Raw genomic sequence first — 12,188 nt, forward strand, 5'->3', positions numbered from 1 at the left:
ATTCCACTTCTGACTATTTATCCAAAGAAAAGGAAACCACTAATTCAAAAAGATATATGCATCCCCATGTTCACTGCAGCACTATTTACGATAGCCAAGATATTAGAAACAACGTCATTGTCCACTGATGGATGAATGGGTAAAGAAAATGTGATACACAAACACACACACACACACACACACACACAGAAATATTATTCAGTCATAAAAAAGAATGAAGTCTTGCCATTTGCGACAAGGATGAACCGTGAAGGAATTATGGTTAAATGAAATATGTCTGACACAGAAAGACAAATACCGTATGATCTCACTTATATGTGGAATCTAAAAACAAAAAAGCCAAAAAGCAAAGCTCACAGATACAGAGAACAGATTGGTGGTTGCCAGATGTGGGGAGTAATGGAATGCGCAAAATGGGTGAAGGGGGTCAAAAGGTACAATCTTCCAGTTATAAAATAAATAAGTCATGGGGATGTAATATACAGCATGGCAACTGTAGTTACTATTACTGTATTGCATATTTGAAAGTTGCTAAGAGAGTAGATCTTAAAAATCCTCATTAAGAAAAAAAAATTTTCTATGTATGGTGATGGATGTTAACTAGACTTATTGTAGTGACTATTTTAGAGTATATACAAATATTGAATCATTATATTGTACATCTGAAACTAATACATTATATGTCAACTATACTTCAATACATTTTTTTTTAATTGGGGGGGAGAAACTGTTTCCTAGCTTCACTTTCCTAACCTAACAGACTTCCCGAACGGTTTAAGGGTAGAGAGTGTGCTGCATGTTTAATTGTTAAAGCTAAGCCATAGATTGTGAGAAAAATCAAGATCCCCAAAACATTTAAAATGAATAGTATTTTCCATTTCCATATGAGAGAATATACAGATTTCTTGAAAAATGATTTTTTTTTTCTTTAAATTTTATTTATTTATTTATTTATTTATTTATGGCTGTGTTGGGTCTTCGTTTCTGTGCGAGGGCTTTCTCCAGTTGCGGCAAGCGGGGGCCACTCTTCATCGCAGTGCACAGGCCTCTCACTGTCGCGGCCTCTCTTGTTGCGGAGCACAGGCTCCAGACGCGCAGGCTCAGTAATTGTGGCCCACGGGCTTAGTTGCTCCGCGGCACGTGGGATCTTCCCAGACCAGGGCTCGAACCCGTGTCCCCTGCACTGGCAGGCAGATTCTCAACCACTGCGCCACCAGGGAAGCCCGAAAAATGATTTTTAAAAAACCAAATATTGTTTAAAAAAAAAAAAAGATGAGCACATAAAAAACACAGCACAGATCCACCTTCTCTTTTGGAAGGAGAAAGGGAAAGAAGGACACTTAAACTCACGTTTTGGATCTGACCCGTCAGGGCTGCTAAAGCCAGCATCTTTTGCAGAAACCCAAGCAGCAAAACAGTCACTCTCATCCAAAGTAATTGTCAACATCTGTCAAAAGAAAAAAATTGTTAGTGACATTCCATGTGAATACATTCTCCAAATAAGTCTCTAAACCATTATTTATTTGTACTATTTAACTAAAGTGCTAAGCCACAGCTTCAGAACCAAAATGTGTTTCTGTGTGATTCGATGCAACTACAATTTAATATACTGGGATATGAAAAGGCATTTAAACTGCATAAAATTTTTTCCTTTCATACATAAAAACACAGGACTCTATAATTAATAATACTTAATTTTGAGATATATTAGAAATTTTCAACTAACCCAAATCGCACAAATATCAATTGCTAACTTACCCCTGTTTTTAAGTCTACTGAGAACCAATTTGGTACATATACCATCTTAAATCTTTTCTTAATTTCATCTTCAAAATCCACTTTGCCCAGATCTTCAACTTTACATGCCTATACAGCAAAAATAAAGTATGATAATTATCAATATTAAGTGGTCAACTGATTTGATTCTGACTTAGCTACTCAAGATTTTACACATTTGCCTAAATATAATGGAGTCTTAAATACATTCCAAAAAGAACATGGTCAAATATTTTTATCTTAAAGCATTTACCTTTAAGTAACTACGTCCTATTAAAATTTTAAATTAAAAAAACACAAACTGTTCTTTTTTGGGAAACTGTAACCTAATTTTGCTCATATTGATATAATATACCACCACACTTATCTGGAAGCAATGTCAAATGAAGCAAAAAAAATCTTCAAGGAACAAATAACAGTTTCTAAGCACTTTAAGAGAACTGTGAAGCTATCAATACCTTCAGACAACAGCTATAATATAGGCAGCAATTTTAAGTTTCTCTTTCTTGGCCATCACAATCTTTCTTATTCATTCCCTAAATATCTATGCTCCCCAAAAGTATGTCCTGAACTTCCCCTCGTGCCATGGAGCATTTCCAATCACAGTTCATCTCTATCCTGAACAATATCACAGAATGTTCCCTCTACCTATTCTTCCTAACAGCAAACTGGCTCTTTCCTGAAGGTCCCATCTCATCAGCTGTCTTCTCAAAGGGTGACTCTGCATCTTCTCCTACATCCCATAACTCTCTAATGGCATACAGAGACCATCATTCCACCATCGCTATGTAAAAACTCCTATTTCTTTGAGCCCATATCATTTAGCTGCAGTAAACCGTACCCCTTTTCCTCACAGCCATCTAGCAACCTCTGTGCTCACTCTCCCTCATCTCCCTCATTCAATGGCAACTTGAGCCTGGCTTAATGTCTTAAAACCCATCTTGGGATCTCGCTTGCATCCCAGACAATATGAACATCCACATGGACAACACACAGGAAAAGATGGCCTCTCAAATCCTTGACAGTATTCCCACTATAAATATACAGTCATTAATGCTACCTGGAACTTGTTTCCAAAGTCAGTTCTCCACAGCATCTTTGTCAAATCTCTACTCTCCTCATACCCCTGCCCTTGCTGCCACCACCTCCCTCACTACCCCCAGCACATGAGTCTGACCTCTACTTCTCAAAAAAAGAGGAGCCTTGACAGAATCCCCTTAAGTTTCTGCTACTGTTCTTCCTGGTGCAACGAAAAAGGTGTCCCTTCTTGCTGTGCTCTGGATCCCCTCACCTCTTGCTTCTTGGGGACCTTGTATCATCATTTACCTTCTCATGTCTCTACGGGCTTCTCCCCATGAACAGTGAACCACGATCAAATTTCTCCCATCTTAAAAATGCCTAAACACCAAAACAAAACCTTCCCTTGACCTTCTCATGCCTAAATCTTCTCCAGCTACTGCCTTTCCTGCCCATCTCACCAAAGTCAAGTTTCATCTAAGATTGTCTCCCCTCAAATTCTGTTTCTTCACCTCGCAAACACTATTCAACCCACTCTATCTGGCTTTTGCCCTTAGGTCTCCCTAGAAACTGCTCTCCCCAGACACCATCCTCTTTATTGGCTAGATCCATGTGCACATTCCATTCCACTGTCTCACACAAACTCTCAGCAGGCCAATGCAGCTAAACCACAAGCTCCTTCCTGAAATGCTTAATTAGTCCTTGAGCTCTTTGTTTTCTTACCCCTTTTTATTACACACCTTTGTGGCTTCCTCTTTTTCTAAAAATTCTTGAAAGGGAGATGACTTGGTTTCTTCTATTTTCAGTATAGATGTATCCCTTAGAAACTCTGACCTTTCTCATGGCTCCAACTATAATCCACAGCTGAAGACGGCTGGACCGATTTCTCCAGCCCAGTTCTTTCATGCGTGCATTAGGTTGTATAGCTCTCTGCCCAGCAAACACCTCTACCCAGATATCTCACATAAATTCAAATCTGCTGTCTTTCTCAGCATGTCCCTTTCGCCCAACAATGCTTTCTCCTCTTACGTTCCCTGTATCACTTCCACTCACAAAACTAATCCAGAAACCTAGGACTAATCTCTGCTCCTTCCTTTTCTTCATACTCCCTTTTATTCAAGCATCACTTATCTACAGGCCTAAATATCTTTCTAATCATTCTGTTTTTTCCCCTTGTTCCCACCCCACTCCAGAGGAATATCTGATATTTCGCCTGTATTAGTACAACAGCCTCCTAACTACTATGTGTCAGTCACTACAGTAAATACTTCTCAAACACCCCCTTAACATGACCAAGAAATATGGACCATCCAGAGTTTAGGAATAAAGACAAAGGTAAGCATATTCTGGAGATCACTTGGCTAGTAGCTGGCAGAGCCAAGGTCAGAATGCAGCTCTAACTCTGAGCCTATGGTCCTAAATACTCCTGACTTCCGTATTTCTGTATAATGCCATGTCTATTTTGCCTGATCACTTGATCTTAAAACCTCAAGGTCTAGTGTCTGGATATGGGAAGCTGCCAGGGCCACAAAAATGCCAATGATGGTGCATGCCAGCTGAGCGCCCCATCTAAGTAGAACTACCTCCCATTCAGACAGCAGGACTCTACTCAGACTTCAGCTAATTAGACCAAGAGAGGACATCAGACTCATAGGCAGAAAATCAAAGAGGAACTGGCTCGATTTGACTTTGTTAGATATTCTGGAGAACATCAGATGCTGCGCAGCATGAGGTAAAGCCTAGCCACAGGGCAGAGCTAGGGCCACATTAGTGGTGAAGCAGCCAAATTCCTACTGATGAGGTCCTTAGGGCTACTCTGGATCCTCTCTGTCTTCACAGAACCCCTCTCTGAAACAAACGTGAGTTTCTGGTCCCCTGACAAGCACATCTCTACTGTAGGAAAAAAACCAACTGGAATTTTTGGAGCCTACTGCAATTAAATTTTCCACTCAACTAAAGTCTCTTGTTCTGAAGCCATGCTCACCAAGCAACTGTTCTGTAATGTGATTTCCCACACAGCTGCGCCACAGGGAGGGAATGTGTTAGTCAGGCCAAGGTTTCCATTCAGAGACAGTCCCCTTTTCCGAGAAAGAAATGTGTTTATTCTTTGGATCCAGAAGTTAACTTAAGTGAATCTCTGTTCCTTATAACCAGGAACCTAACCAAAATACCAGATCTTTTCAATTCTTCCTTTAAAATATACCCAACATCTGTCTCTTCTTTTATTTTTGGATCAAACCGTCTTATTGAGGGACTCCAGGGGAGGGTGGAAGGCCTGGAGGACAATGAGATCTGATGTCTTCGGCCTGGCCAGGATCTCTCCAAGGCTTCACAGTGGCCAAAAGTCATCCATCTCTTTCTGTAGATCCCCAAGTCATTATGCTTAAGACAACTGACTTCCTGACTTCCGGCTTCTTTCCCATTATACATACTGCTACTGCTCTGAACATAGGGTTTTCCTGCTCTAAAATCATCTATGATTAAGAATCTTTAGGAAGTACCAAAGAAAGGCCAAGTCTGGAGCCTGAAATTCATGACTTTTTGGTAAATGACGTGAATCTCATCTTTCATCCTTACACACCCCTACTACTCTCTTATACTTACTCTGGTCTCCAGCTATACAAAACTGTTCACCTGGCCCTGAATAAGTATGTTTTGATTACCTTCCTCTTCTGTGCCTTTGTCATTCACTTCCTCTTCCTAAAATGCCCTCCCATAATCCATCTGCTGGAATCCTTTAAGGCCCTGTTCAAAAGATTTCTCCACTGTGAGGTGCTCCTGATTTCTCCAGCTGTAAGTAATCACCCTTGTCCATAAGCTATCTTGTGCTCTGTTGTCCCTTCTACCAGAAGGGATCATGAAATGGACTTTTTCATCATTTGTGACCCTCAACACAGTTCTTTGCACACAGTATTCGTTCATTCCAGAAATATTTTTTGAACAAATATAACAACAACACTAAGAAGGGACATTTGTCAGCATTCTAAAAGCAAACTTTTCAATCTGTCTATAAATTCTTCAGTGCTATTTATAATGTGGTTGAACAGCTTAATACATCTCAATTATCCAAGGAGTCACTGTAACATGACCCAAAGTAGTAACTGCTGCTCACAGTGATGGCTATAAATCCTAAGAAATGGCCAAACTTATTTTGTGTACTCCAGTGGTTCTCAACCCAGGGTGATTTTGCATCCTTCTTCTTCCTTCCTCCCCCTAAACATATGGCAATATCTAGAGACATTTTTGGTTGTTATAACTGAAGTGGGGGATAGGGATGAAGGTGGTTACTGGCATCTACTGGGTAGAGGCTAAGGGATGCTCCTAAACATCCTACAATGCACAGGACAGATCCTACCCCGCCCCACTGCCAAAATGTCAACAGTTTCAAGGACGAGGAACTCTGGTGTTTTCATTTTAAGGGAAGGCGGCACAACACAGTTTGTAATACACTAAACAGAGAAAACGGTTCCATTCAAATTCTGGGTACTTAAAAAGATAAACTATGGCCTTACCTAATATTCACATAAGAATATATATATCCACCCCAAAATAAGGCTGCAATTAAATCTTTATTTATATGACTATTATCTTGGTTATTTTATACACACACACATATAACACATATACACACACAGACTACAATAAAAAATAAAGGGATACATAATCCAATAACCTATATTTAATTACAAAAAGATACTTACCTTTAATACATCCCAATATGCCACATTATTATTGGTATCTTTGGTTAATATATGTCTCTTATCATTAAGAATGTGACACTGAATAATACTAGCACCCCCTAAAGGAAAAAAATCCACACAATTAGGAAAACAATCCTACATTTAAATTCACAGTACAGCAATAATGTTAACTGGCATGTATTGTAACAGAATGTAAATCATACTAGCCCCCAGAAAGGAGAAGGTAAATCAGAAGACCATATAATTATTTCTAAGGCAATTTGAGGCTAACCAAAGAAAAACTGTCTGATTTTAATAACAGATTAAAAGACTCTCCATTTACTTCAAGGGTCTACTAGTGGAAAATTATTAAGAGCAAACCCTTTAATAATTTTTTTACCCACTAGGAAAAGTCCACATGATGACAGGAAATCTCTGAATTAGTCCTATCTCTCATTAACTTTTGTTTCCTATCTTCCTTCTCCTGAATGGACATTCTATCCTAAAGGTCACAGCATGGACATCTAACTATAGATAAACACACCATTCAATACTCTAATCCCCTTGAAGTCAGAGCTGTCACTCGCAGTTGTAGCATGCAGAATTCAGGGGCCAGATCTGACCATTCTGGCTTGTGCCAAAAGACAACATTAAATCTTGTATCTTTTACAAAGTGGTTGCTGGCTTTACCAAGACCATGATTATTCTAATGCTGGGCAAAAAGATTAACTCAAGAAAGCTCAATTTTTAAAGTCACTAAAAAGCATTTAAAAAATATTTTTCTTCTATTAAAAACAAACCAATATACTATTAGTCTTTTGTTGACATCAGGATTACATTTAAAGGAAGGTCATCTCCTTTATTTTTGTCAATTTCTTAGTAAGTATAATTAACTTCAATAAAACGGACAATACTTTCCAATATCCTTACTTACCTTTAATAACCTGGTCAGGTTGTGTACAAAGGGGTGTTATAGGATTTGTACAGTCATTGTCATAATCTCCAGAGGCTCTAAAATTATGAATTCCTTTCAATGTCTAAAGGAACAAAATTCATTATTTAATCATTTTATGCCAATTAGTTTAAAGTGGCAAGAAAAACAAAGAAAAACAAAGAACAAACGAGAAAAACCGACAATAACAACATCAACCAAAAAATACTTAGTCACAAAATACAATTACCTACCATGATTAAAAAAATACAAAACAAAAATTAAGAAGGGAATGTTGTCTTTTTGGAGAGAAGACTACGCACTCTTCCAGGTAAAGCTATGTTGATCTCAGATTGGCACAATGAAATTTAAACAAGTTATATAACATTTTTTTTTTACAAGTACAGAGAAAGACCACTTGATCTACATATAAACAGGAATAAACGCAAACACTTTCTCTTTTGTTATCCACAGTCTGGTAAGCAACAAAACTTAAATCTTCTTTAATTACGACTTAAGAATTAATAGTACTTTTGTGACTTCTCTCTGCTTATCCTTTATTTCTATACCTGTTCTTCGTGCTATAAAGAAAAAGGAAATGAATTTGAAAAAAACAACTTTCTGCTTTCTCTTACGTTTAGAAAAAGAGAATCCTAGCGTTTCCCTGCTGTGTTGGTACTTGGGCTGCCTCTTTTCAAATACAGCTTCAAGAGGTCAGAAACTGTACTACTTTAAAGCTGTACTTTACTGGTTTTATCAGGGAACAGCGCTTATTCTAAGCACATCAAATGTGTATCTTGGGGCTTCCCTGGTGGCGCAGTGGTTGAGAGTCCGCCTGCCAATGCAGGGGACACGGGTTCAAGCCCTGGTCTGGGAAGATCCCACATGCCGCGGAGCAACTGGGCCCGTGAGCCACAACTACTGAGCCTGTGCTCCGCAACAAGAGAGGCCGCGACAGTGAGAGGCCCGCGCACAGCGATGAAGAGTGGCCCCCGCTCGCCGCAACTAGAGAAAGCCCTCGCACAGAAATGGAGACCCAACACAGCCAAAAATAAATAAATAAATAAAATTTAAAAAAATGTGTATCTTGGCTCCTGACAAAGAAGTCAGAAGCTGCATTTTGACTATGACCTTAATTTTTGTACAATCCTTAGGATCACACCTGCATTCATAGGGGCTTTCAGATTTTTGTCACTGTCCAAAAGCATGCTGAGAGTCAGGCTCATACTGAGCATTTGCTACTGGTACCTGGGAGGTCCGTGATAACAAACCACATGTTTATAAACCTTTGCCAGATATACAGTGGCTCACTTACCCATTTATTTACTGTAGACTTCGTTGTTGCAACCCAGATTGCAGGAGGGGGATCAGCTGATCTGTCAAGCTCCATCTGAAACAAAGCACAAAAATATTGCTTTGTGGAATGTTGACTCTTCTGAACTGCCAGGACCAGCTATACACTATTAAATATCAACTCCTTCATTCAACATCTGTGTGCTGACGATACCACAGCGTGTGTTAAAAGCTAGGGATGCAGAGAAGAATGAGTCTCTTTGCTAAAGGAATTCGTAGCCCTATAAAAGTGTAACAGGGGTGACTATTTACCAAAAACAGTGGCTTAAAGTTTTAAGTGTGGTTAATTTAAGGGTTCTAAATGGGTACAGTCAAAAGGATGGCTTACCATAACTTTTTGGTTTTGTCACTCCTGTGTTTTGTCTTCATGTTCTTAGTAACAAGGAAATACGTTTTTTTCTTGGAAAATGTTTGTAGCAAAAACCAAAACCATTCTAACAACACAGCAAAAGGAAAAGTACCCACATAATGTACCCCACCCCAACTTGCTTAAGGAATACAGCTGTACTTTGTGAACAGTTTACTGTGTCCTCCTATATTTTTAAAATACCATACATATAAAAATACACATATACCCATGTATACATTATGCAAATGGAATGACTCTACATTTGCACTATTCTTCCTGCACCAGGAAATTGCAGGTTTTTAGACATGGGGACAGGGCTGAGCCACTAGCAAGTAGGAATCCTCTTCAGTTCAAAGTGATGCTCCTTACAACATGGTTATGCCTGTGCTAAACACTTCTAGTCTTTCTCTCCACAGCCAAGAGATCCTGGCAGCTGCAGGACTCGCAGTGCAGTTTCTCCTCCACACATGACTCTCCCCATCAGTGTGCTTCCTGCACACATGCTGTGTCTGTATTTTAGCCTCCACTCTCTTGCTTCTCTAAAGGATTATTGCTTTTGTCCATTAGGCTGTGCCATCTGTTTTAAAGAACTGTAATTGGCCAGTATTATGTGAGCTCTTACACCATAGGCATCCTCTCAAGTGTCTCATTTGACCTCTATTCCCTTTTTCAGTCCTTCCTCCTATACTGTGGTTTCAGATGTCACTTAGTTTCGTAGATGATGGGTATTTACAATTCTGTTTCCTGCTTTCCTTGTTGTTTTCAGATGATTTCTGAGAAGGGGTGGGGGGGAGTGCTGTCTTTATGCCTCCATTTTAAACCTGGAAATCTCCTCACTGTTGTCTTAATGTGCAATTCTGTGAACATCGGTGAGACTGAACATCTTGTCAATGATGACTGGCCATTTTCTAGGCTTCACTTTTAGCAGGTGTCAATATGGATGGCTTCTCAAGTACCCTTTTACCCACCACCCAGGACTATCTTGAGGCAGTGATGGTTTGGAATATGAACCAGCTTCCCCTCTTCTTCAGGAGCACTCTTCCACATCCTCCTCCTGAGGCAGTGGACAAATTTCTGCTTTGCTGTCCACTCTCAGATACCTGAACTCCTCATATTCCTCCTCTAAGGACAGGTTAGGAAAGCCAGGAAAGCTCAGGAGCACTTTGGGGCCAGCTCACTAGGATTCGCCAGTGCGAGAGCCATCCATCCCTGATGTACCCATGAAGTCGCCATTTCTTCTATGGGTGACGAACAAGTATCTTTTTACAACCTCACAGTTGACTTGTGTTTTAATATTGATTTTGCTGTATTTGGCTAGCACATGTAACAATCTTAATCATAAAACTAAAACATATGACATACCTTGAGAACTGGTGCTTTTTCTTCACAAATTAGCACCCGAATGTCAGGGTTTCTTAGGTCTGTACAATAAATCTTCCTGTCCCTTCCTCCAGAGTACACATGTGTGAAGGTGTCATTGACCTGTAGAGCCCAAACACCTTCATCATGCACTCGGTACGTTGCTATACATCTCTGCTGGCCAAGGGACCAAAGGCGAATTGTCCCATCAGAACTGCCGGAAAGGCACTGAGAACAAAGAAAGCTAAGGTTAGAAACCTGCCAAAAAGTTCCTGCTTTCTTGTGCTTTACACTTGTCTTCGCTAATGACTCCACAATGTCAAACACACACCTCTAACAACCTGTATTCCTGCCTCTGATAAAGACTTCTGACAAGCATACACCACAGGCTGAAACGACCAAAGGCAACAGTATGGGCTCAAGCAGGGGAACCCTCTGAGCAAAACTTCCTCTGTCCTGTGTACCTGGCCGCTTGCTGCATCACCATCCCTTGGGAACATGTTAAACATGTAAATTCCCCGTTCCCATTCCAGACCTAATGAGGCAGAAACTCTGGTGGGGCTCAGCAACCTGTTTTGACAGGCTCTCCAGGTCATTCTGGTATGCCAAGTTTGACAAGCATTGCACTAGGCAAGGAAGCCTTCTGGAGCCCTGGGTCACACCTCTGTTTTGTCCCCCACCTCACGGCTCTGGATTCCTGATGGCCTGCCAGGTCTCCTGGATTCTACTGACAGGAGCCAAAAGCAAAATCCAGGCTTGCCACTCACTCTGTGAGCTTGGATACTTCCCATATGAGCTTCAAGTTCAACATCCATTAATACAAAATGTAGACCCTCAGCATTCAGAGTTAACACTGGCAATTCTGACAATTTCTAAAGGCTCAAGAGTGTCAACTACATAGAAGTTGCAGGTACACAAATCAGGGCTGAGCACACAGACAGTGTGACAGAAACAGGCAGAATCAGCCACCCCACATTCACATTCAGCATGCCTGGTGTTCTCTACTAGTTACAGTGGTGACCTGAGGAAAGGGATAAAAACTTATTTCTTTGGGGAAAAAAATCACCCTGAGGGGAAAGGAACTGCTGGTGCTGGGAAAGGAACTGTATGAAATTAAGCAGGCATAGAGCTTCAAAGAAGAGAAGATAGTTGTGGGCTTGGAGACCTGGATAGTGTTTGAACAGATGAGGCCTTCAGGAATATTAAGGATTTACTGGCCTGCTCTGACTTGAAGGGGCCTTCAGACATGTTTAATTAAACAAACATCACACTAACAGACTCCCCCATAAGCTGTCAGGAGCATCAGTGCTTTAGTCTCCAATTCCAACTAGTTCACAAGAGAACCAAGAGACTAACCAATAAAGAAACTGTCAGGAGTAAGGTGGCAAGCAGACCTTCATCACGTGTGTAGGAGCACTGTGGCAGTCTGATGGGGAGAAGGCAGGGAGGAGTTCTCCATTCCAGGAAGAGATGCTACTCTGTGGTGGCAAAGCTGTTAGTAAAGCTTTGATCACTCAGATTCTAGACCATATATCTGCAAGGAATAAGGTCTGACAACTTTAGGAAAAGGAAAGCAAAGATGATATGTTGAAAGTCCTCACAGGCTGGGTGACTTACAGCAGTAAAGAGATACGTTCCAAACCCAGAATGCACAGGTGAAAGTAGATGAGGAAACAAAGAGTATATTAGAGTTCTATATCAACCCTGACATAGAATACAAAAT

At 40.4% G+C, this 12,188-nt stretch overlaps 1 protein-coding gene across 2 annotated transcripts in view; it reads right to left on the minus strand.

Annotated features, from left to right (window-relative positions):
• Positions 1–12,188, minus strand: part of WDR48 (WD repeat domain 48) — a 44,735-nt gene that overhangs the window by 11,879 nt on the left and 20,668 nt on the right. For both annotated transcript variants that reach the window (XM_036867791.1, XM_036867792.1), the window contains exons 8-13: positions 10,469–10,693; positions 8,720–8,794; positions 7,408–7,510; positions 6,495–6,592; positions 1,759–1,866; positions 1,351–1,447 (exon numbers count right to left, since the gene is read on the minus strand). In XM_036867791.1, coding sequence (XP_036723686.1) covers positions 1,351–1,447; positions 1,759–1,866; positions 6,495–6,592; positions 7,408–7,510; positions 8,720–8,794; positions 10,469–10,693 — 706 coding nt within the window. The remainder of the gene's footprint in view (positions 1–1,350; positions 1,448–1,758; positions 1,867–6,494; positions 6,593–7,407; positions 7,511–8,719; positions 8,795–10,468; positions 10,694–12,188) is intronic.

Source organism: Balaenoptera musculus, chromosome 11 (genome assembly GCF_009873245.2).
Source record: "Balaenoptera musculus isolate JJ_BM4_2016_0621 chromosome 11, mBalMus1.pri.v3, whole genome shotgun sequence".
Classification (NCBI taxonomy): Eukaryota; Metazoa; Chordata; class Mammalia; order Artiodactyla; family Balaenopteridae; genus Balaenoptera; species Balaenoptera musculus.